The sequence below is a fragment of the Mustela erminea genome, chromosome 6 (genome assembly GCF_009829155.1).
Source record: "Mustela erminea isolate mMusErm1 chromosome 6, mMusErm1.Pri, whole genome shotgun sequence".
NCBI lineage: Eukaryota > Metazoa > Chordata > Mammalia > Carnivora > Mustelidae > Mustela > Mustela erminea.
Window position 1 is genome coordinate 143,744,127 of NC_045619.1, and position 26,355 is coordinate 143,770,481.

The following is a 26,355-nucleotide window of genomic DNA, read 5'->3' on the forward strand; positions in this document are numbered from 1 at the left end:
AAAAAAAAAAAGAAGACGACAGAAAGAAAGGTAAGATTGGCCAACACTTTTATCTTAAGCCACTCTCAACTTGGATCTACACTAAGTGCTAACATCCAGGTTTTGAGTTCCCCTCCCCTCCCCCACACCGAAGTCCGAAGCAACAAACAAGCAGAAGGAGCTGAATCCTCGTCTTTTCGCAGCCGGGCCCCCAGACGGCAGGAGTCCGCTCACACGCCTGTCAGGGACAGCACCTTTGCCTCATGTGATGCTGCGAGTGTGAGCGAGGCCCACGCTGGCTGTGGACAGGCTTAAAGGGAAGGCTGCTCTGGCTTGTTGGGCTCGCCTAAAACACCCTCCCTGGGTGTCCGAGCTCGGAGAGCAGTTTCAAGTGGGCAACTTCGTGTCCGTGCAGGGGAGCTGCAGGGAGCTTGGGGGTCTGAGAGGGCCCCAGCCGCATCTCCGCGTGTGGCCTGCAGCTCCTGCGTCGCGGAGAGTAGGTGGGCAAGTCATGCACCTGCCCGACATCCGGGACAAGTAACCAGCAGCTCTATTTAGCTGTGCTGTTGGCCTGCAAGTGTGGAGTGAGGCACAGAGAAGGGGCCCGGCTCCACTGACCTGACCAATCTGGAATGAGCGGAGAGTTAAGGCTCCTCCTCTCTGAGGCCCACCTGCGACATACACTCCTTCTCCTCTAAGTATTTGCCGGACTGATTTACTTAACAGTCACAAAGTAATTAGCGCGTACCAGTCCCTGCTTACACCGAGTCTTCGGTCTGAACGAAGCCACGTGCCTGATGCCATCGTGACACCCATTTCACAGATGGGGAAACTGAGGCGCCATTTACTTGCCCAAAGCCAGGACAGGGGAGCTCGTGTTTGGGGTCACATGTCTTCTCCTCTCTCACCAACGGAAGACGAGTTCTGATCCATTAACTCCCCACAGGACACATCTCAACATCCTAATTGTTTTCCATGTTCCCCGGGGGTTTATTTTTCCTTATAAAAGAAAATCATCTAGACATTTCCAACCCATCAAGAGCTTGGAAACAGTATGTGTAGAGTAGTAAATAACACAGGAATACTTGTGTGCCGTTTCTGTATCAACATGTGACACACAGCGCTTGCTAATGACTTTGCGGGTGAGGTTTTTTTTCCAAACCATTAGTATTATAATTAATAGCTGATAGGACTTGCTTGCAAAAGGCAGTAATGATGCCTTGGTTATTTTTCTTCTTATATCTTACGTTAGATTTTTAGTGTTCCCCAAGTACAGTCTTGAAACAATAGGAGAGCCCTGAAAAAAAAAAAAAAAACTGTTGGAAAGTATTTCAATTTGCAAGCCACCTCCCGGTAAGTATGACTTTCTTTCATCCGAATGTTCTATTTGGCAATAAAACCATCCGATGAAAGCCCTCCCTGTGTTTCATTTCACTGTCACCTAAATAAAGCAACCCATTAAAAGCCCTGTCCTCACAAACCAGACTCCGATCCCCACACTTGGAGCCACCGGGAACAGTCAAAGGACAGAAGGCGGACCAGCGCGCGGTGTGGGAACCAACCCCCCGCCCCCAGGCTGACAGCTTCCAGGGACCCGCGCGTCGCATCCCCTGCTGAGGAGGCGCGTCTCCCGCTGTCTGGAGGGGCGCGGGGCGCACCGGCGTGAATTGACTAGTTCGGTGCGAGGCGCCGGCGCTGGACGTTCGCGCGCGGGGAAGCTCCGGCCGCGGCCCCCGCAGGCTGCTCCGGCCCCGCCGCTCCGCGCTCGGCGCCCGCCGGTGGGTCTCCGTCCCCGCCCGGTCCTGGCAGCTCCCTCCGTCCGAGCGGGAGCCGAGTGCGCTGGCCGCGGCCGCGAGGGGCCGGCGGTGCTGATGTCAGAGCCAGAAGACAGTTGTGATTGGGCCTAATTAGACTCCGCAGCAGCAAATAGACAGGCGCCCTGCGTGATTGGCTTCAAAGTGGCCGCCGCCGCCGGACTGGCCGAGGTGCCAAAGTCGGAGCCGCGCGCGGGGAGCGCAGACCCGGGAGGCCGCCCGGAAGCCGAGGGAGCCGGGGAGGCAGCGCCCTGCCCGCCGCGCACCTTTCCTGCCCGCGGCGGCGCGTCCTGGCGCAGAGCGGGGCGCGGGGCGCGGGGCGCGGGCTGCTCGCGGGGCTCCCCGCCCAGCTGCAGACGGAGGGCGGCGCGGGCGGAGGAGGCGGGAGCGCGCGAGGGCTCGGTCCTCCGAAGTGAGCCGCTCCCGGGTCTGCGGAAGCCCTTTCGCGGCGGCGGCGGGAGCGGCCAAGGTGAGCGTGTTGGAGACGGGATTCCTGGCCCGCGCGGCCCGCCGGGGCTCGGCCATGGCATCGGTCCTGGGCACCAGCAGAGCGTCCGGAGGGCTGAGCGGCCAACTCAAATGCAAGTCCAAGAGGCGGCGGCGGCGGCGGTCCAAGAGGAAAGGTAAGGACGCGGCTTTCCGCGCTGCTCCGCGCGCCGCGTGTCCGGGGGCCGCCGGCTGCCCCGGCTTTACTTTCGGGCGCCGCGGGCGTCGGTACCAAGCGGAGCGCGCCTGAGTTCAGACCCCTTTGTACGGGGCCGGGGGCCTCGGCGAGCTCCGAGGGCGCAGCCGGCGGGGACGGAGCTGCGGGCTCCGCGAAGCCTGGGCTGGGCGCCGCGGGAGGAGGCGGGCAGGGGCGGCCGAGGGGCCACCGCTCTCCTCGCTGGAGGACGGTGCCCCCCGGACCTGCGCTGCACAGCCCGGCTCTGCCTCCGACCGTCAGAGGCGACATGAGCCCTCGGTACTGAAGGAAACCCAGAAACCAGCAGCCCCAGAAGCAGGGACAGACCTGCTGGTGCCCGCTCCCCCATCCAGACCGTCTTGGAGGAAGGAGTGGGCAGAGCACAGACAATCTCTCTCCAAACTGCCTGACAGTTTCTACTTAGTCTGGTTGGTACCGGGTGTTGTAGAAACACTGGGACCTGCAGAAAGCAAAGGCTGGTCCTGGGGTGGGGTGGGGGGGACGCAGAAATTAAAACCTGGAAAGACAAATAGCATCGCAGCTCTTTGGGGGGAGGCGGGAAGAAAGGAAAAGAAAAAGAATAAAAGAAAGAAAAAAAAACCCCTGCAGACCAGAAAGGGAGAAAAAGCAGCAGATGACAGGTTGTTCGCGCCCCTCACCAAGGTTCTGGGGACCGCGGTCGGGAACTTAGTGCATCCATCCCAAGCCCAGGGCTCCCACACCGGGCGAGGGACAATCCCCTACAATACGGCGGTGGCTGGCACAGTCTGAGGACCGGGGAAGGGCTCCTTCAGTGCCTCCCCTTCTTTCTTTCCCGGGGAGGAACTTGCTCTCAGCAGCTCCTTGTGATGAGTCTGCTGGGGAAAGTTCAGCTCTGATTATTATTTGAAATGTGCTGATTTTAAAATAAAATAAAATAAAATAAAAAGAGTGACTCCGGAGCCCTACTGAGCACTGGGGCAGACGCGGAGGAAGCGGATCAGATTTTCCAGCCTCCCGCGGCAGGGTGTATTGTCAGCTATGGTGGGGGGGGCTCTCCCAGCCTGGAGAATGTTCATCCTCTCAGTGAGCGAACATAAGTTTCCGCCACAGCCGTCCCCGGCTGCTCTCAAACATTCCCGGAGCCCTTCGCAGCTCTTCCAATAATAGGAAGGAGCCAGACGGCTCAGAGACTTCCATGCCCATACCAGACCGTCCCTGCTGGCAGCTTCATGTCGGGACCGCAGGGAGCAGAGGCGGCAGACACCTTCCCGGGAGGTGTCAGAGCCCTGGGCTTTGGAATGGGGGATTCTGTGATTCTGGTGGAACCCTCAGAGCTGCCCCAGCGATGCCGACTGCCCACTTGGCTGCCTGAAAATTTCATCTTGACACGGATCTGTTGGTGCCTTTCAAAACAAGGCCAGCAGAAAGTGACAGCTAGATCCGGGGAGAAGTCCCAGAATTGAATGATGACTCTAACTTTTGAGAGAGGAAAAAAGGAAACATTGTCTTGTAAATTCTAAGTGTTCATGTTTCCCAGTAGCTTTGTTTAGTCTGTTTCGTATATTCATATGGAAGCGTACGGACTAATATTTCACAATAAAACGTCATTCTACAGAAATAAAATGCAAACTGACGGACATTAGTGCCTTTCTCCAAATTCATTTTTCTTACCTTTAAATGTCAGCCATGCTGGCTTTAGAAAGCACCCAATTTTGGAAAGAAAAATAAGAAATCAGAAGAAAGGCTTCATTTGGTAGTAACTTAACTACAACCATTCAAAGTGAAATTTCTGTGTGAAATATTTCTATGCCTCGGTTACTGTGAATAAACCAAGTCTCTTCATTTTCATACCCAAAAACGGAGGTGGGGAAAGCTCACGAGGTTGTGTGTGCTCATTCCTGCGTCTCGTGGATTCACGTGTCGGGTGACATCTGTGAGACCTGCCGGCAGCTCCCTTGGTGGGATAATCGAGTCCAAATGCTAAATGTTCACTTCTTAGGAAGAAGTTAATAGTATAAATGTAAGTGAGCAAATTAAAAAGGAAACAGCGGTTATGGGACATGGTAAACCGTTACTGGCACTTGCTGGGAATAGGTCAGTACGTGTGTAATTCCTAGTTACTACAGACCCTTGTTTTTCTCTCGGACCCAGAAAACTGGTGGATTTAAATGATGTTCTAACGGTTGTGCATCTCAGCGACGGCCGTTGAATAGAATGGTCTCGGCTTTTAAGCTCGTCCGGTTATGAAAACTCTGTATTTGTCACAGTTTAAAATCCATGTGCCTTCTGACGGTTGTGAAGGAATTTGGGTGAGGCTCTCCCCAGTACTAAAGGGAGCCAGTGATCGTAGACACAAAGCAAAGGGCTCTTCTCGCTTGGGAATAAATAAATTAGAATAAATGTTCGCCTTATTTGCCCATGGTACGGGTTTGTCCCCCTGTGCTCATGGACGAGGCTGATTTTTGAAGGTGCATCTTAACTTTTAGCTCCCGGGGCCGTGCGAAGCTGTCAGGTTTCCACATGCAGACTCCAAAAGTGGCCTTGATAGGGTTTTTCTTTTAACTTCCCTTATTATTGTCAAAATAATCCAAGGGTTTTAAAATTAAAACCATAGCTACAGCTTCAGCGTGGGACTGGTTCGATGCTCGCAGTAGTGTAGGTAGGATCCAGAGCCTCAGAAATGAGATATTTTCCTGATACTCGGTGCTTGTGGTCCCTGTGTCACACAGGGAGGAGTCTGCGTCTGTAAGAAGCCCCTGAAAGTCTTAGTCCCAGGTACGAACCAACCGGGACCTGCGTTTGTCTCCCAGACCAACTTTAAGAAAGATGCTCAGAGAAAACACCCCCCCCTGCCCCCGCGTCTCTTCCCGTTCTCTTCCCGGCGTCCAGCGTGATGCATTTTTGCATTTTCTCTGTGTGTCACTTTTTAGTTGGGACTTTCCCTTAGAAATGATTTATCAATAATTTACATTTTCGGCACACATGAAAAAAATGTCAAAGTCTGAGTTTCCAGTAGGAGGGAAAAAAAACAACCGTGTCAAGGAGAAGGAAGCCGTGTGATTTTTACACATGTGGGTGGCTAAGGGATGCTCGCGCGCCGTGTGACACGTGAGAGACGTGTTGTCAGAAAACACTGGGAACACTTGTAGTTTGTGCAGTGTCTTTATCTGCTAAACGCCCCCGGGGCTCACTGCTCGTGGGGAATTCGGGCAGGCAGCCCCGGGTTCTGAAGGTCTGGGGGCATGAGGCGAGGCGACCGGGCACAGCCGAGTCTGCATTCGGGGCTCGGAGCCGTGTCTCCCGTGCCAGACGAGAACCCGGGTGCATGAATGTTACCAAAGATCCGTCATTTAAGCCACAGCAAGAGAGGTAAAGGTTTAAGGTTCTTTAACATTAGTATCAGCTCAGCCAGGTGGGGTAAGAGGCAGGAACTCGCGGAGACAGCACGCTCGGTGGGGCTCGGTCTCTTCTGATCTTATCACACCAGCCGCTGGCTGCGCGCCGGGAGCCAGTCCGAGGGCTTGCGTGGCGCATTCGCAACCGCTGTGCGTGTTTTTGTGTTGCTCTTTCCATCATGAGTGTGACTGTCCCCCAAGAAGCTGTGCCTCAGCGTGAAATGCAGTTTGTAAATAAACCGCCTTTAGGACTCGACTGGGAGCACAATGTGCAAAAGTGACTCGAGGTCCTAGCAAGGTTTAAAAACCTGTTCTAGATGCCAGCCTGTTTGGAGATGGGTCAGGAACCGGCGCACATTTAGCTGGTTCCCGGAGGCGAACAGGAATGGGGTTCCGAGCAAGGGCTGTGGGTCCCCAGACAGAGAAAGGGCAGGGACTTTGGGAAACTCTTTGAAATGCTCTGTAAACAATCACTTGTGAAGTCGGCAAATTGGATCCGGTCATCGGCACGTGACCTTTCTTTCTTTTTTCTCTTTCCTTTCTTTTTTTTTTTTTTTTCTGGTTTTTGAGGCATTTGGCAGCAAAACAAGTTAATGCTTGAAATCCAGATGTTGTTGCAGGGCGAGGGGTCACGCGGTTGCAGAGAACCGGAGGTGGCTTTTGGGAACAGCCAGGCAAGGTGCTGGCCCGTGAGAGTGGCCGGCGGAGCGCGGGCCGCCGGCTGAGTGTGGTGAGATGCAGATGAAAAGTTGGCAAAAGGAGCCGAGTCAGTGCAGCAGATGGACGACAGACGCAGACTTGTTGTGAAACGCGAGTCCGTGAAAAATTAATGACATAGAAAGATTGTGTCAAGGAGGAGGTGGCCCCTTCCTCCTGTCACCGCCGGGGAACCACAGGACGGTGCCTCGTCCCGGCCCCCGCGGGCCTCACTGTCTGGCAGCTCGGAAGGAAGGGCGGACGCCGTGATAGAACTAAATTGTTCAAACGGAGGGCCGCCCTCCAACTGTGGAGGGACCCCCTCTTTACAATTTGTACGGGTGCCTCTGCTTTCTAGTGACCCGTGTCATAGCAGTTGCTTCGAGGGCATTAGATAGGATGAGTGAACTTGAATTTAGAGTAAAAACAGGAGGTCCATGTGTCCGTATCTAAATAGTGGTGATACAGGGACGGCCCAAGCGGAGTCCCAGAGGAGCATCGTGTGAGGAAGTGCAGAATAAGGAAATCGTACTTTTCTTACTGGAGGCTCGCGCCCCGAGAGCCTTCAGTGTTCAGTTTGAAAACCACGCACGTGTTTGTTGTGTCTCTGTGTGCCTGTGGGCACGGGAAAGGCCGTGGACACATTTGGGCGTTTTGTAGGTCTGCCTGCTTCCTTTCCTCGGATGCTGGAGAATGAATGTGCGTGTTTTCGCACTATGGACGGTTCTAAACAGTTCATAAGACCAGAAGTAAGTAGACTACTCTGCCCTTCCATCACGTAAAAATAGGATTTCTAAATAGATGCTGCTTTGGCTAACTGGACTTTCAATTACCAGCAAATAAGGTTTCTAAAGGGATAAATATCTACATGGTAAAAGCAAGATTTTAGAAGCACTTCTTATAGCCATTTCTAAACTAAAAAAATTTTTAAAAAGGTGAGTGCTGAGCAAAATATGAAAAGCATGGATGTCCTTCACAAAATATTCCGACTCTGGGTGTTAACTGTAGCCGTGTGGTTTCGCATTACGAGGAGAAACAGCCCCGCAAGGCCCCGTCTGAATTCGCACTGTTAAGGATCTCTAAGTAGAGTGAACCTGAATTAACCCCATCTCTCCAATTAAATGTTTTTCCTCCCACTGAAATACAGAAGTCTGTGCCGTTAAGTGTTTCATTAGGCAAAGAGAATTGCTTATTCCTAGCTATTAATATGCTGTAATTCACTGAAGAATGTGGCCCTATCAGATAAAGGGGCATTACTGTCAGAGCGAGGGGGAGTGTTTCTCCGGTTCTCGGTGCACGTGTAAATCAGCTGCACTTGTGAGGCTTTAGGAAGCAGGAAGGAGAGCATGTTTAGAAACGTGTGACCGACCCCTGACCCGCATGCGTGCCTACCTCGGTCCCAACCCATTCCCCCTCCCACAATTAAACTTCTGTTGGTCCGTTTATTTTATTTAAAGGAATGGGGGTACAGAGGCTACTGCGTCTGGGTTTTGCCTGGCTCTGCCTCACCGACTTCCCGGCAAACGCGCCTCTTGCCTCCTGGTTGGTGAGCGGACCTGGTTCCCAGGAACCCCATCAGAGAATCACAACCCAGAAATGCATGGATCTGCTTTTCGAGAGGTCTTTGATTTTCCCAAAAGTAAACCTGATCACTTATAAAGATAGAAAGTGGTGGGGTTGTTTGGTTTTCTTTGCTTTTTTTCTGAAGACTGATAAATATTTGGAGGAAAACAAGTTAATCTGAGGGTCTGGGCCTTTTCTATTCCCTGCGGGCACTTAGTCGTCTTTTATTCTAGTTGCAGGAATTGCATATGAAGGGCAGCAAAAATAAGTTTATTCTATTATTTTATTGAGAGGAATGAATACAATTAGCATCTGGTTTCTGATAAGAAAGTGGCTAGTAAGGGGGCTCTGTATTACACATTTGTGTGTCTGTGTATACACACACAGGATTACTATTATCTGTTTTAAATTATACAAATCATCAATAGCTAATGCTACATTTTCAATCTCAAAAAATAGTAAACAGGTAACATAAATTTTATATTTGTGCAAAAGAGGCGACTTTGTGCTTGATTAAGAACTAGTGTCCAGTGAATGGAGCCTTTATATAAACAAAGAAAAGTAGCGTTTATGTTTAGGACGGACAAGACATAGAGTATCGATGCTCAGGTAGCTCTTAGATCCTAAGGTCGTTTCCTTTGACTCCTGGAGAGGTGAAATGACAAGAGCTCTTCTTCCGCTGGGCACACTTGACATGCAGGACTGAGGGTGCCTCAGCCGAGCCCCTGGTGCAGGGTGGTCCGAGTGGCCTCGTGGGCAGCTCTAATCCCGCTCCCACGGGAAGACTCCTAGGAGCTGACCTCTGGCCGGAAGGCACAGCTCTGTCTCCACTCCTGGGAGGATCCAAATCTCGGAGGGGTTAGGGAGAAAAGTCCAGCCAGTGTAGACAAAAGGTGGGGCAGGACAGTTACGATTTCTAGGGTAAGCCCCTGCTCACTTTCTCACTTCCGCTGGAGTCCGGTGGCCTCTGTCCCACGGAGCCTGGTTCTAACGATCTCTAAAGAGATTGAGGTTTCTTTCCGTTGCTTCACCGTTTGGACAGAAGATGAAACTGACATCGCTCGGAGCGGATCAGTAAACTCTTTCCTGGAGTCTGCCCTGCACGGGAGGGGCGCTTACACCTGAGCGATGGCCCCACACTTCCCGATGATTTGCACGTAATAGAAAGTGTTCTTTTAAACGCCTTGACCAGGATGTGCTTAGGAGAATTTTATAGGTTTAATTAATCTTTCCTGCTCCATTTATTTCAGATGAAACCCCTGATTCTTGTTTCCCGCAGCTGAGGGACGGAAGACCCGCCTCATCGCTTTGCAGGGTCTTACACGGCTTCTCAAATGCGTCTTCTAGATGCGGCATTACAGCGGGGTGGAGGGGACTGGCTTCTCTGGAACGTGACCTGTCACTGGTTGAAAATGCAAACCCAAGCAGAGTCCCTTCTCTGCTTCAAAACAATGAAAAGTCGGGGAGTCGCCGTTTCTGAAAAGCAGGACCTGGGCGTCGTGATAGGGCGGCTCGGAGCATCTGCCTGGGACACCAGGAATTGATTAGAAAACAGATTTTGTCAGTCCGTCGGAAGTGTTCCCTCTCGTTAAAATTAATGCAGTATTTCCTAAAAGTTTAATTGCTTTTGGAAAAGTGCAGTTTAATAAACATGACAGAAACGTCAGCAAAATAGAGTGTGACCTCCTCTGCACCCCAAGTCTGGCTGGGTTCACTCAACCCTGGCGGGAGCAGATGCTGCTCTTGCGTTGGGCTCCAGGCTGCGAAAGCATCGTGTCCTTAAAGGAGACACGCGCTCTCTTTCCCCCAGACCGTGTGGGGCCGGCGTCCGCCGAGGCAGCAGACGCGCCCAAGCTCAGATGGCCGAACAAAAGAAGACTTTGGCAAATCCGGGTGTTCGGTGAACAGTATTTAGAAGTACCACTTTTTCCTGTGCCTTGGGTGAATAAAAACCTAGATGTCACTCTAGCCGCTGAGGTAAGGACAGCTTGATGTGCGCCTCAGCTCTCCTACTGAGGCTGGACGTGGAGGTTTCGGAAGGACGGGCCAGTCTCCAGCCAACTCGCCGCAGGAAGGGCCTTCATTCCAGACTTGCGCTCCGAGCACACATTTTCTGTTTTCAAATGACCTGATGCTGCTCATTTTCTTTCCAAAGAAAAAATAATTTTGCAATAGAAATCCTTGCTGTACCCCCAGGGAAAATCCTCGCAGAAACAGTAGCTGGTGAGAATCCCTAGACAGCAGTGTGGGGTGGGGGCCCCTCACTTTGCCAGCCCTTGAAAGACCCCACACTGGGCAGATCGCCCTGACATGCAGTAAGCGTGTACCCGGGCCTCCCGTCCGTGCCGCCGGCATCTGGAGGCGGCTGCCGATTCGGTCCTGATTGAAGTTCAGGGAAATGTTCACTTCCTAAGCGTTTAGGATCGTACTTATTTTAGATCTAACAAATTTGAGAGTTCATATAATTTTATGTAATCACCTGAGTTTTTTCAGCCAATTTGTAAGGAAGTTAAATTATAATTTGGGCTTTTATATGTAGATAATGAATAGAATTCAAGTCATTAAAAATGCGTTTGTGTGTTTTTGGTATAGAGGTCTCCTTTATGCCTACGCCACCTACTCACAGAGGGGGCCGAGTCTGGATTTAAAATACTGCTGACCCTCGAACGATGGGGCTTTGAACTCCGCGGGTCTGTCTGTACCCACCTTTTTTCCCCATAAATACAGGGCCATACCGTAAGTGCATTTTCTCTTCCTGATGACTTTCTTGAGGGCAGTTTCTTTCTCTAGCTTACTCTGCTGCGTGAATACAATCTTCAACACATACAAGGTACAAACTCTGGGTTTTAGGTGATCATTAAGGCTTCCTGTCAACAGGAGGCCTCTAGTCATTAGACTTGGGGACGTCGGAAGTTCTCTGAGGATTTTCAGCTGGGCGGGGCTTGGGGCCTCTGCCCCTTACATTACTTAAGCGTCCACTATACACATAGCGTTTGTTGACGTGAGGGATTTCAAAATGTTAGAAGATTATCTAACTGTGAAGCAGCAAATGTCTACCACATGCACATTTTTAGACGGACATTTATAAAATCACGTACAGAAAACAAAAATCGTGAGTAAACTGAGAGCACAGACTCCTTGAGAGCGTGAAAAAAATGGCCTTGGTGTGTGGCCATGCTTATGGTCCCGAGGTTAACATTCATCAATCATAAAGTTCCAAAACATCATTCTTTTAAAATATCCTTTTGTGCATATCTCACACAAAGTGAAATAAATATTTCTGTCTTTGTCTCTAATAAAAAATGATCTATCCTGTCCCGTCACAAAACAAGAAAGAAACAAAAGCCTGGTGGCAGGAAGAGATGTTATCGAAGAGAGAATGACAGAGACAGGGAGACAAGGAGAGAATAATTTCTGTCTCTTCCTTCCTGTGCCTTGATCAGAATTCACCTCCTACATGTTATTTTCTGTGCCTTCTAAAGCCAAAAGGGCACTTGACTTAAAAGCATCCTTGTTTTGCTTGCAGTTTTGCCTTAAACATTTTATGTGTATTCAGACAAGGGCTGTCCCTGATGGAAGGACCATGTCTTCACCAAGGTCAAGGAGTCAGGAGCTGAAACTTAAGTTGACAAGAAACTTAAGCTGGCACAGACCTCCTCCCTGGGCTAATGTTGTCTGTGGTTTATATACATACAAATGCAAAATCAAAGCACAGGATAAAAACAGGCTATCATGACCCGAACACACTGTTAGGCTCTATGGAAAATTTTTTAATGCAAAAATTATTGCATTTCTTACAAAATTGGATTTTTATTATATTTCTTTTATTACATCAAGTGAAACTCCTGTGTAAAAACTAACCCATTAAAATATAAACCTCTCTAGGTTTGAACGTTTTTATTTCTCCCTCAGTGTCAAAATGTAATAGCTACTCAATTAAAACCCACTGAGAAAATTGATTTTGTTTTTGAAATAAGAATTGCTTAAAGAAATAATCAGGACACTACAGTCGAAAGGAACATGTTTGAGTGGGTTGTGCACGGATTGCGTGAGCTGTCGCAGTTTACATAAGGGGACAAACCATGGGCGAGGGCGTAGGGGACGACGCTCAGAAGCCATGTCTGGGGTGATGACGATGACATAGGATCACCTGCTGGTGCAGGAGGCAGGCATCGTTCTGGGTGCGTAGTGACTTCTGGGACGGCATCACGATGAGCTCTGTGCTCCCATAGCTCAGTACGGGGGCTGTCTCGCTATACACCTCGATACAGTTGCCGTAGAATCAATTATTAGGGTTAGACGGCAGATTCATAAAGGTTCCTGTCTGGTATATTTTGTCGTTGTTGCTATGTAAATCCGAATGCGTTCACGCGGCGAACATTTGTGGGGCGTCTTTATATGTCAGCCATCATGGCAAATGGCAGGCATAGCAGTAACAGAAGCTCTGAAAGTATCCTGAAAGAGTCAGAAGGTACATCTCACTTGGCTTCTCTGTGGTCCACACTGAAGAAGTAGCTCCCAAAGCTACCTTCCCGAAAGCTCAGGAAGCACATCTCTACAGTTTCTCAAGCCAGCTGTCCTGATGATTGGCAAGCTCGTGGATTGCGTGTGGATGGGGTGACATGAAACCCTCAGGTCCATACAAATTCCAAAGATGCTTCTCGCGGGGCAGGCCTTCAGAGCTCCATGTCCCCTGCCCTTAAGTCTTCCACAGCCTCTCTCCTGTGCCTCTGGCTCACGCCCTGGTGCACACCTGCCTCGAGGGTGCATGGCTATCCCCGAATCTTCCACCCCTGGCTCCTCCTGGCACTGTCCAATAACTCAGTCACCATCTTGCTTCTTGGCTAACGCTTGCGAGGAACAAGCATTGCATGTGTCTGTGTTACACAAAATTCCAGCACCAAGCCAAAGCCAACGAAACCAACATGGCATCAAGGAGCTCAGCACTCCTTGCCTGGAGGTCATACCAAGTAGGGCCCAGAACTCATCCAAATAGTCCTTGAAGGCATTCCCACGGCCACATCCACCCAATACTGTGGACACGCTATGTCCTGAAGAAGATGACCGTCACTGAATCTGCTTTCACTTCTACGTAGATGGTCCGCTCCTTATCTTTCCCCTCTCTTACCTCTTAGAGAACTTTGACCTTATCTCTGACTCTCTGTCTCTGTTTCCACCTCGTACTTGTTCATTAAGCAGGGGCCATGTATAGAACCCACACCCAAGCTCCAGCACTGGTCTGCCTACATCAGCAGCACGGATGCTGGCTGCAGTCTTTAGGTCTAGATATTTATCTGTAATGAGACTTAGGAACGTTTCCAACCTCAGACATCAGGGAAACAATAAAAGTGAGAGCTGATAAAGTTGAAGCCAGCAGAAATCAGAGTTCAGCATCCACGCCTCTTCACCAGCAAACCGTCTAACCCTTAATCCAGGTGGTGAAGGAAATCCCTCGACTCATTTCGACTTTTCTTCTTTGGGTGTTTAGGCTGAGCTGATTGGTTTCCCACAATGGACTTGACTCATTTCTTTCCGTTTTTAAAATGTTATTGCTCGTATCAGGGTTCTTCTCACTGATATCAAAATCTCCTCCATCTGCAAATACCCAACTTTTACATACGAAGACAGAGACATCGCCCGCCCCTCTACATGTGTGTATGTATTCATCAGTTATGTTTAGGTGACCGATAAATGAACCTTTAAGATAAAATTTAGAATAGGAGGGGCTTTTTGTACTTATTGATCAAAATAGTTACCCACAAAAGTCTAGATCACGGTGTATTCATGTGTGAGAGCTGCTGTGGCGAAGCAGCACAAACCGGGCAGCTTCAACAACCAGCCCCAGTGCCCCAGGGCCTGGCGCCGGGCAAGCTGAGGTCCAGGCATGGGCAGGGCTGGTGTCTCCAGAGGCCTCTCTCCTGGCCGTGCAGACGCCATTCCCTCCCCATGTCCTCACGTGGTCATCCCTCTGCTCGTGTCTGTGTCCTGCTCCCCTCTTCTTGGGAGGAACACCAGTCAGATCGGATCAGGGTCCACCAAGTGACCTCACTTTACCTTAATCACCTCTTTAAAGACCCTGTTTCCAAATACGGTCACATTCTGAGGTCCTGGGTGTTAGGACTTGCACATGTGAATTTGTGGGGGAAATAATCCAGCCCATGAAAGACAGAAGAGCACAATTCTATTCACCTTTGGAGACATTTCTTGAAAACTAAAGCATTCTGTGGGTTATCAGCGCTATCTTTGCAGAAACATCATGTCTACCTCAATGCAAGCCAGAGTATATAGGTTCCATTTCATGACCGTCATAGCTCCAGGACATGAGCCATGACGTCTCTAGCAGATAGTCTACACTTGGATGATTGGACTAACATCAGACTGGATTAAATAATGTCCAGAATGGTTTTCTCCATTATTTGTCATGAGTGTTTGCCCCCCGATGTGATGGTACAAACTTCAGTGAATTTTACCTTATCCTGCCTGGGTTCCTCCTTTCCTGCCCCTCTGAAGAGCCTCATTTCTAGTTAACAGTCACATAAACTAGCATGACTGTAGGAAGGGGGAGTGGGGGAGGATCATCTACACCGCGGACCGACCGCTCTTCTCCAACTGGAGTAGGATTGGTGGGATCCCTCTCCTACCAGGAGACGCAAAGGATCCCAGGGTATCATTAGCTTGACACCATCTTCGTCTTACGAATGAGGGCAGTGGGACCCAAAGGGACAAGCAGCTATTTCAGGATGCTAAGACGCCAAAGAGCAAGGCTTGGAGTCCAGGAATGTAGGTCCTCAACGGGAGGAACCGTTGCCGTCAGGTGGAACCCAACACACAGGTCTTCAACGGGAGGAACCGTTGCCGTCAGGTGGAACCCAACACACAGGGCTCTGGAAGGAGGGGCCTTCCCGGCGAGGGGGAGGGGCACCCGATCCCGTGTTCTTTGGCCCGGTGAAGGTCACTGCCCCTGGGATCCTCCTGTGGGAACTTCTCAGAAGCAGTGTGGCCAGGGCCCATGACGGCCGTGACACAGAGCTACGGTAGAAAGGGCTCCACGGCGGCTCTGGTCCTTGCCATTTCCACCGTGAAAGCAGCTCCTAACGTCGGAATGAGTGTGTAGATGTGTTTGTATATATGTAAATCCATATCTATGCAAATATTTGCGTCTATATATCCTCCCCTGTGCGTTCATTTGCCTAAGTGGTGTCAGTAACACAATTTTCTGATTTGAAGATTAAAGAAACCATAGAGACCGTTGAACAAACCCAGACGTCAGCATCTTTGGTTTCCAGATGTCTATATAGCACGTAGATTAAATTTCAAAATAAACCGTTGTGTAAGACGAAAATATGTAAGGAGTATAACGAAATAAGATTAGAGATGAGGACATTTTAAATTCTCTCTCTCAAATGACAAATAGGAAAAAAAAAAGCCGCCAGCTTGCTGTTCGTACACACCACCACACACAGATAAGTCTAGATGATCACCTTGTTTGTTGTGATTTTCGAATTATTTACTATTTGCAAAGAAAATAAAACACGCTGTCCATTCCGTGACGTGCTGGACCTAAATCTGAATATTATAAAATGAGTTCATCAGCTTTAAGTCCACTTTTTTGGTTGTTCTGCGTCTGGATTTAAAATGAAAGCATTCTGGCTCACTTGGTGTGCGTGTTTCTGTGTGTTTGTGTACAGAATGTGTTTTATCTACTCTCATGCGTAAAGGATGAGTTCAGCGTTCCAATCTCCTAGATTAAGCTGGCTCAGGTTCTGTGCTGGAGAAACAAAGTCAAAATCAAACTGAAGCCACAGGTAAACATATAGGCCCTGTTTTAAATTCACTGAGTAAACGGATGAAATCTGGACTCCGGAAACAAATTTGGGTACAGAATCATTGATAGGACATCTGAACTCACCATAGGACCACTGATTCTGGAAATGCCAACTTTAAAACAAAACGGTGAAATCACTGAGACCCTCGTAAGGAAGCACAATGCACCCCCACAGCATAACCCCCAATACACGCAACTCCGCTCCACACCAGCAGACCTGAAATCACTCTTCCCATCGTCAGAGTCTCATTTATAACACCAGTTTACCACAACCCATGCAGGTAGGACCTCCGTTGTGTTTCCAATCCCTTTGTAAACAAATCACCAATTCTTGGTGACTTTTTTTTTTTTAATCTCAGGCCAATGACTCTCTCTCACTTTCCTCCAGAAATGACAATGGGATGTGCCCTCCTGCCTGAACCTGGAGAATACGGAGGACTGGGTGGAGGTTGTGGACGGCCCCTGGTTGGTCACACAGACTGAGGGAGGTTCTGTATCTGGAGCAGGGACAAGGGAAGGCTGAGAAATGATAAGGCAGTTTGCATCGCAGTGCAAGGGGACCGGAGCCTGGGACCCGGAGCTCGGTCTACCGGGGACGCAGCATCTCAGTGATGTTACGCGTGGGACCCGGGTCACACACGGCAGGCAGTGCATCTGGCTTAACTGGGCTTTTGTGAACTTCCCCGCTGGTGCAATAGCGAAGCATAAATTTCTTTATTTGTAAAACTGTTTTCCAACTCCCCGTCGATTTACAACAAAAACTGCCCTTAATCTGAGTGACTTCAAGTGTGTGTGTGGTCGTGTCTCTGCCTTCGTGTTACAAGTATGAAGACAGCGTGGCCGGTCGCGGAAGGTAAATGTTCCTATTTCCAGAGGAAGACAATGTACAGGCACATTTGGAGAATACTCTGATCTTACGTTTCTGTCTTTTAAGTTAATTTTTAACACTTGTTCTTTCTGAAGTCTTTTATATCAACGTTAACACTTATTTGGCCCTAAAACACACAGTAAACTTCTACCTCTTGGAACCCCTTCAATTTCCTTCACTTTGTTGGTTCGTTTTTTGTTGTTTTCGTTTTTGGTGACTTTAATTCTTTACACAAGTTGAGTAGCAAAGAAGCCGTTACCGTCCTGGTCCGTCTTCTGCTGGGGTCCATCCTAGCTCAGGAAGGGAAAACTCCTGAGTCTGCATTTCGGTCTGTTCATCAGTGCCCTGCTGCTGGCTTCCGGCTCTGATAATTGTGGCTCTTGTAGAGTTTCGCAGTGGAGCAGTGTTTCTGAGACCGCGGTCCTCAATGTAATGGGGACATCGAATGCATAAAGTTTAATGTGGACTCACCACCGAGAAGCGATGGGTAGGCTACACCTTCTACTTCTACACCTTCCAGATAAGACGCATCCCCACCATGCAAGGGCTGAGAGGCTCCAGGCTCATGCAAGTTCGAAGGAAACACAGATGCAACTGTTCATCAACTTGTCTTTTATACGATTTCTTCCTCTTTTTCACTGTTATATCAGTTGCTGTTCCCAGATTTGCCGTAAGTGGACTGTCGGGCCTCTACCGATGACTTCCTAACAAGGGTGGTCACGCCGGAAGGTCTGCCTGAGCAGGGCCGGGGTCCATCTGCAGGGAGGGACTAGTTAGGATGCCTGTGAGCTTCCCAATGGAGACAGTTAAAGTCACCTGCCCCACAGCCGACAAAACAACCTTAAACAGTGTCATAATTCCACCAAATCCTCTCAGACCCGCCGCGAGACATTCTTTTCTCCTTCCCTTTCTTGTTGCGTCTTCCCAAGAGCTAGATTACGGCTCCGTCTGTGGCTTCGATGTGCCTGCTTTGTGTCTGTCGAAGATAGCATTTCATGTCTTTCATCGTTTTCACAAAATCAACTCGAAGCCATCCTTGGCGTGCACATACATTGGGAAAGCCTGGAACCATTTCTAGAGCACAGTCGGGGAAGGGGACGGAAGCAGGAGACGGAGGGCCACTGGTGGGGGAGCCGAGCACACCGCTGGGGTACGACCTGGACGCCCGTGGGTGCAGCGTGCCACCGCAGGGAGTCACTGCTCCCCAAGCCTCCGAACGGCCCCTATCATGTCTGTGGGGGCCACACCCCAACCCCCATCACTGTATATGTTGATGTTTCTGCCCCCAAATCACAGAGAAATAAGCCCAATCTGGAAAGAGCTCAGAGAGTGAGCTCAAATGAGGAGAGTACACGTGAGAAGCGCTCAGCAAACTTTCAAGGTCGAAACTGATGCAAAACTGACCACCTAACCAGGCGGGGACGTGGGGACTGTGGCTTTGTACACCTGTCGGGAGGCCCGCCTGTTGTCCTGCCAGAGGACGGCAGGTCAGGAACACACAACACACTCGTAAGGATCTGGGGTGTGTGGGGGGTGCCTGCCCCACAGGTCCTGGTGAGAATCCAGAAGGCTGAGGGGACCTTCCTGTCCTCCAAGGCACGTGTGAACTTGAGGGTTATTTCCTAGATTTTTAAAGTAACTAATATCTTATTATCATATCCTCTCCAGTGGACCGTTGACATCCATAAGAGATAGATATTCAGAGATGGGTGAATCGTAAATCTGACAGTATTTTATAGCAGGTCATTTCTCCCGTGGAACGGAGGAAAGTAAAAGTTCCAAGTGGGGAGATTCATGCAACATTCAAGATGCATGTTTTAAAAAAAAAAAAATGGGATATTTTGATTTTTGTAAATTTAACCAGTTGTTTTATTAGAAGGCTTCTCAGACCTGGTGTTTGTTGATAACATCAAAGGTGAGGAGAAGCGTGCAGTGTAATTCATATTACTTTTAAAATTTCGTGTAACATTTTAGACTTAACTTTTGGAGACCATACGGTAAAGTCTCACGTTAGCATTCGGTGGGATAAAGTTGAGGAAAGGCCCACATAACTGAGCACAGCTGAGCAATTGCCTCCCTTTCCAATGGAAGTTGCTACTAAGTAATCCGTATGACGATATTTAATTGATCTACAGCTTCTATTGTCTTTCTAAGGACCAGAGTTTTGTTGTAAAGATTTTATTTATTTATTTGACAGAGATCACAAGTAGGCAGAGAGGCAGGCAGAGAGAGAGGGGGAAGCAGGCTCCCCGCTGAGCAGAGAGCCCGATGTGGGACTCAATCCCAGGACCCTGAGATCATGACCTGAGCCGAAGGCAGAGGCTTAACCCACTGAGCCACCCAGGCGCCCCAGAACCAGAATCTTTTAGACCCATTCACACCTTCTTTGTTCCTGTCACTAGCAGTGTTAGAGAACTCTCAGATTTCGGCTTATTTTCTATCATCTGTGCGAACTCTGAGTCTTTCTGACTGGGAAAACAGGTGGCCCATGGCCTTACTATCATGCGCACTGGACCTGGAGGGGCCTCCACAAAGCGTAGCCCACAGTCAGCATTCATTGGTGTCCGGCAAGGTGTCCAGAGCTCTGTCCATCACCGGGAGGAGGGGGGAGGCATCAGCCTCACTGTCCCGCCACCCAGCTCTGGAACCTTCCGGAGCACCTCCTCCTTTCCTGCGCCTCCCCAGCCTCTGCCCGCTCTCGAGGTCCCCCACTTCCAGTAAAGGCTTTTTTTTTTTTTTTTTTTTTTGCTTAAAACTAACATGTTTAGTTTCAACTGCCTACAAATAAGAACTATTGTATTATTTTCTTCTCGGGACACTTTTAAAAGAATAGAGGCAAGCAAAATGAGACATAGTGCTGGGAAGTGGGGTGCACTGGGTCACCCTGATTTCACTCCTGTCCAGCATCCTTTGGGATAGGAGTCATTCAATATCACAATACCTGCGCTTTCCTACATTTCCTAGATCTTTGGGTCAACTGTCACCCACAGCTTTAAGAGAATTGTGTTATTACATTGAATATGAAATAACCGTGGAAGCTTCCCAATCCGTTAATCAAAGTCAATTAATCCTATAGCAAAAAAGATCCGCTTAGTGGGTTTTATTTTTTCCTTAAACACCACTTACTTTCAGAGAGAAGATTCTGTGATTACCATAAAAGTCAGAGAGACGGTGAAACTTCACAAATGAAAATAAACTTCCAGATTGAATGAAGGAATCTGGGGGAGAGGGCGGTCACCGGAGTGCCGAGCGTCTTCCTGCGAGGCGCGGCAAGGCAGGAGGCGTGAGGGGCTGCTCTACAGACGTCTTGGCTTCCACTGAAGCTGTACAGCGGGGCGCGAAACCGTAGGAAGAAAGAAGTTAGGTTCTTTGCCTCGGGAACCTTCGAGAGCGTATGTAACTAATGGGGTATTACAGTTATAAAAGGGCTGCATCGAGGTTTCCATGAAGCGTCTGGTTTGTAATTCACTGGTTCTGATGGACCATCCGCACAGAGCCGGGTCCAAAATGTGCACAGTCTCTGCGGGGGCACTTCCTACCGTTCAGGCTGCCGTGGCTATGCCAGGGCCACACGGCGGGCTGGAGGCTTCCTGTCAACCAGTAGACTAAGAGCCAATTCAGCTCTTCACATACAAAATGTAAGAAGGAGGTTATCAGACCCACCGCCTGGTGTTACCGTTGAAGGCTGAGTTTTGAGGACACCATTTTTACATTCCGAGTGCACGTCCGGGAAGCCAGCACTGACCAGCAGAGTCAAGGCTCCATGCAGACTGGAAATGCTCGTTAGGTGAATTATTTGAGCGTTAGTTTTCAGTAAATGGAACAAAGATTATCATTTAGCCTGAAAAACAACATGCCTCCGGCCGGCTTCTGCACAAAGATGCTGAGCCCGCAGCGGACTGGGGCGCTTTGTGGGGCTGGCATAGACGCCGCCGATTTATTTGGCGTCTCTTCCTGCCACAGCAGCGCTGACCTGGAGCACTGACCCCGCACGCGTCCAAATCCTTGCCTCCGATTTTATATACAAACTGCTTACATTTTCTTCTGTTCTCTTTTCTTTTCTTTTTCTTTTTTTTTTTTTTTTTTTTTTTTGGAACTGCCATTCTAGCTCCAAGAAAACCTTCCTTCTCTTAGGGTTTTTTGCACACACATTGTCCTCCTGATGCTCGTCATATATTTTTTAGGCAGTCGAATATTTTTTAACCAAAATCACGCAGAGTCTTTTCATGTCAAAGAAAGTAGGAAGCTTTGAAAACTGTCGGAACTCCAGGGAATACGTTGTGGAAACTGCTGGCTGACCGCGTGTCCGGTGCGAGCCACGCCTGTGTTGTGGTTATCTCTGTGGTATGCACCTGTCCTGTGCGTGCTTCTGTGACCTTCCCTGTTCCCGGGGGTTGGGGGGGTCGGTAAATACCATACGTGGATGGCCAGCCTGAACGTGACAGAGGGTGACCTCAGCTCTTCATGTCCCCACGAGACCAGGGACGTGAGGTGCTCAGTGACCACCAGCAGATCGAGTCCTGGCCACGTCCTCACCGACTGAGCTTTTGCAACCACCCTGAGGTGGACTTACAGTCTCTTCATAGAGCTCCTAGCCCGAAACGCTTAATTCCCATCTTTCTGGCCAAAGGAAAGAAGATCTGGGGCCTTAAAAATGCTCCGTAAAACCCGCAGGAAGCCCGAGAACAAGCCCCAGGCCGGCAGTCCCGCCGCGGGCATCTCCCCCATACGGACTCGGCGTTTCTGGGTGCGCCCCGCGTCCTGCTGCCCACTCATCCAACTCTGAAATCCTGAGGTTGATAAGGCCCATCCCAACTGTCTCCTGATTCCCCGTGGCCAGGAGAGCTCCGTGTGATGCGGGAGGTGAGGGCCGGCCAGGGACACTGACTGTTTTCCTGGGGACCCTGTGCCCTTCAGCTTAAAGCATCTCCGAGACAGATCAGCCACGTTCCTCGGGCGGCCCGTGCCCTGCCAACGTCTCCAGGCGCATCCCCCTCCCGGGTGTCCTGGGGCTTCTGCCTCGGTTCCCGTGGCCAGGCCCTGACTTCACCTGCCTCCTTCCAACTAGACTTCTTTCTTGGACCGGTCGTTCTTAAAACCTGATGTCACCCAGCTGACATGGGAAAGCACGTGATGCACTTTCACAAGGAAGTAGAAATGATAAAAAAACACGGCATCATGACTAAGGGGCTTGCCTGCTAGAAGGAAGAGTTTTTACCCAATGTCATCATTATAATGTGGTTTTAGTCAACCACAGCAAGACTGAGAGAGATCTTTCTGGAGAAGGGAGAAGGGGAGCCTTCCCAGCGCCCTCAGTCCTCACCCACGGGCAGCCTCCAGCTCCCCACAGGGGCCACACGAGGTCTCCCACACGTTTCCTCATGCACAGCATACGTGAAGAAAAGAAAAAATGAATAATGTAATACGCCTGGCAATTTCTTCCTGCTCGATGAGACAGAGTTTATCCAAAATATGTGATGTTTGCCTGCATACGAGCCGTGTGAATTCTTTCCAAAAATATTAATTTTTACAAGATGAAAAACTATTCTATTTCTGTTTGGAAAATAACCAGTTAGTATAAAGCAGCTGTTTCAAACACCCATTGTGTGTCAGGAGCTGGGCAAAGATACAGTTATAAATAAGGAAATAATCATTGTCCCTTGGGCTTCTGTCCTGGAGGAACTTAGGGACATGAGTTTGGAACATCTGTTTTAGACACAGCTTAGGACATTATTGTTTTGTGGATTGTCTTGATGGATCCGAGCTATACATGATATGGAAATCAATTTGCTAATGGGTACATTTGGAGCAACACAAATAATGGGTAGTTTGAAAATCCTGGAAATAAAAACTACGCATCAGTCTAACTTTACGTGGTTAAAATACCCAGAGAATGTAATTAAGCTTTACTTCTTTATCGGGATGTATTTGGAGGCACGAAAGCACCGTTCAGAATCGTACTAAATTCTCGGCAGCTGTAGGAAGTCGACCTCCATCTGGAATAACCTAGAAACGTCGGGGCCGGCACTTTCAGTCCCTCACAGAGGAGGAAGTCACACTTGCACATCTGCAGTGAAACAGTCAGAGGAAACTCTCTCTCAGTTACCACAGATACCATGGAAAGGGTATCACTCCTCAGGGTCAAGGGCCCAGTAACAGTCATGTCCCCGTTTATCAGATGTGTGATGCAGGACAAGACTGAGTTCCTGAAAAGCTAAGGAGCTCGCCTACGATCCCAGCTGGAACATCAGCTCAAAACAGCTCCAAACTCCTTACCATGACCACCTCTCTTCTCTGTCCAGGGTGAGAAACCCTCAGCCAAGGGTCCCCTGGGAGAGGGCATTCTCTGTCAGAGGGCAGGACACGAACCTGTGCCCGGAGCCGGGGCGCCTGGACACGCCCTAGACTCCCCACCCGTGCGACCGCGCCTCAGACGTCAGTTGGCGCCTGTTGGCTTCCCGCGTCGAAAGTGGCCGTGCCAACTCCCCTCGGAAAGAACAGGAGGGGGGGGAGCCAGAGCCAGCCCAGCCACAGCACCCGGGCCAGCTGATGTCCCAGAGGACCCCCAGGTGGGGTTAAGGTGCCCCCGCTGGTTTCAGGGGCCTGGGGAGCACTGGACCGGCAGGGGCTGACGGTCCCTCAGCCACCGGCCACACGCTCCCGCAGAGTGCGCGAGAGCTGACTTCCAAACAGCGACGTCTTTCCACGCTCGGGCCCCTTAGTCTGGCTGCATGTGCCCTGCAACCTCCCCGGGCGTCTTGGAAGCATTTCTGGAGCGTGTGGAAGGCCCTGCTCTTCCCCACGCTGGTCTGAACAGATTGGGAAATGGTATAAGGAGCAAAGTCCAAGTCCCAGGATGGCTTTCACGGCCAACAAGAGCAACGTTGAAGGTCGGAGCATGGTGGGTGATGGGGTGAGCCCAAGGATGGGTGGCCCCACGTTCTCCTCGGCTCCTGCCCAAGCAAGACTGACATGACTCCCTCAGGCCTCCTGAATTTACCTGGGAAGCAAGTGTCCCCACTTCCTCATGGGTGCAGCCAACCAAGGGGAAACGTGGCCTCTCCAAGGCCCACAGGAATGTCCAGCTTCCCAAATGTCACCTCGGGCCTGTCGTTCTGGTTTCTCCTCTGTGCGGGCTGTGCTCGCCGCAGCAGCGGTGTTTATGTGACCAACACCAAACCCAGAGATTCATTACTCGTTTTTCTTCTCAATAGTAACTTTTTAGGAGAAAGGGTGATAATCATCCAAGACCCATAAAACCCAAAGTGTTTAACTGGGCGTCACGTGACTCTACTAGGGACCCAATACTTAGGATTTATTGTAAAGATTAGGAGATGATGAGGAAAAGAAAAGAGATATGCGAGACGCCACGTGTACCCTTCCGGTCTGAGTATGAAGGACAACAAATGTGGTTGTCACGGGACACATTAATAAGGAGCATAAATCAGTGCTGTCGAGGACATCGGAGGTCCTAAAAGATCTGCAGTCCCTTCACTTTCTGATGGATGTAAAGCGCCCAGACTCGGGGTGTGGAGGTTCAGGATGTACTGTCCTCCACCAGGCACCTCGGAGGGAAGGCGATTAACACATGGAGGGGACGGCGCTCTCGGGAGAGCTGCACGTAAAATGACCGGCGAAGGAAAAGGCCGCTACTTCTCAAATTAGCATAATTAGTAATTATCTCTTAATAGCCCCACTTGGCTTTGGAGACTTGGCACTTGAAATTCTGCTTAAAGTTCAGTGAGGAAAAACAAATTTCACGCTAAAATGTCTCCAGAACACAGCCAAGCTGCTGAGGCAATGGTGTGGGTGAGGTGAGGGAGGAGGTGAGAGTCCGCACACGCGCGGCTCTGCCCTCCGAGAGCCGCGCACGCGGTCCTGCGACTGTGGACAGAAAACTCCAAAGAGCTTGGAGCATCGCTGGAACTCCTCCAGACTGCCCATCTTTAAGGATACTTTCAGGATTCTTCCTCCCTGGGGAGCCCGTGTCACCAGGTAGGGACTGAGCGTCATTCCGTCTAATAAAAACATAATATAGCTTCCCTTGGATCGGAACTGCTCAGGGCACCCCTCCCAGGTGCCCTCGCTCTTCGGGAGGCTAACACTCCATCATCCAGCGAACTTCACTGTGCTTCCATACACTTTGCCTTGCTGCCCACCAAAAAACAAAAAGAACAACAATAACAAAAAAACCCACAAACCAAAAAAAAAAAAAAAAATCTGTTCAAAATTTTAAAACGTTGAAATATAAATAAAATAAGATAAAAGTAAAATTCAATAAGAAAGAAAAACAGCATCAGTGTCGTCAGCAGCAGCAAATCTCACGCACACCTTCTCAGTTGCTTATGGATTTTAAATCCAAGTAAGGTTCATAAGCAACAAAGGGCTAAGAACCCTGAAATTTAGGGTCTATGACAAGGAAACCGGTAGATTCTTTCCATTTTTTATGAAGATATGCTGGACAGGATATGGTGAAGACGTCGTCACAATTTTACACGGCTCAAAAGCATCCTCCGTATACCTCGCTACTGGTCAAAGCCATCTTTTATTAATTAGCTGCACTTGATTTGTGTGTTGTAACAATTTTTAGGAGGTCTGAGCTATCACCTCGCAATATTGATCAGTAAACCTCTGGACGATGGGTTCAAGCGAGAACGTTAGCAAGTCTCCGGTCTGCAGACATTTATTCAGCACGGGAGAAAAAGGTGCCCGTGGGATGGTCACTCTTGGTTTAGAGCTCTGTGGTGCCGAGACATTGAGGGTGGACAGGTTCATTTGGATCTGAGACTACGTGTCCTCATTCCTCCGTGTTTAAAATGTTCTGCTTGGTGCCCCCCTCCTGCTCCTTTCCATGCAGCGCTCCCTGGTCCCAAGCCCAGATCTGCCCACAGTGCAGGGTGTTCTTCGATGTCGCTCAGAGGACGATGGGTTGATTGCATAAGTGACTCTTGAAAGAAGTAGAAGGAAGGAAGGATTTGATATTCATGACCACGTCCTGCACAGCCCATGCACTTCCTCTCACTGAATCTTCACAGTAACCCGAGCACACAGATGCTATGATTTCTGCTTCGCAGGAAAGGAAGATCAGGTCTTAAAAGGATATGAAATGTAGCAGAAAGAGAACTTGAACCTACACTTTGCCCCTGACACCAGACTCCCTCTAAAAGCTCATGCTTTCCTCCTGAAATGATGGAGCCATGCAACATTCTGGCAGCTGTATTTTTTGAGGAACCTCCATACTGTCTTCCAGAGCGGCTGCACCAGTTTGCATTCCCGCCCGCCATGCACGGGGCTCTCCTTTCTCTGCATCCTCACCAAAACTGATTGTTGAAAATTGCCATTTTAATAGGTGTGAGGTGACTTCTCATTGTGGATTTGATTTGCATTTCCCTGATGATTGGTAATGTGGAACACTTTTTCATGTACCTGTTGACCATCTGTATGTCTTCATTGAAAAAAATGTCTGTTAAGTCCTTTGTTCATTTGTTAATCAGGTTATTTGTTTTTGCTATTGAGTTGTAGAGTTCCTTGGATATTTTGGAATTAACCTA

General features: G+C 49.6%; 1 protein-coding gene across 3 annotated transcripts in view; it reads left to right on the plus strand.

Annotated features, from left to right (window-relative positions):
- The first annotated feature begins 1,851 nt into the window (after window positions 1–1,851).
- The window catches only part of ADARB2 (adenosine deaminase RNA specific B2 (inactive)), a 357,169-nt gene continuing 332,665 nt past the window's right edge, over window positions 1,852–26,355 (plus strand). Inside the window, exon 1 of one of the 3 annotated variants that reach the window (XM_032349873.1) lies at window positions 1,852–2,416. In XM_032349873.1, coding sequence (XP_032205764.1) covers window positions 2,317–2,416 — 100 coding nt within the window. In that variant the 5' untranslated portion in view covers window positions 1,852–2,316. The remainder of the gene's footprint in view (window positions 2,417–26,355) is intronic. The other 2 variants (XM_032349874.1, XM_032349871.1) reach the window with 2 other exon arrangements.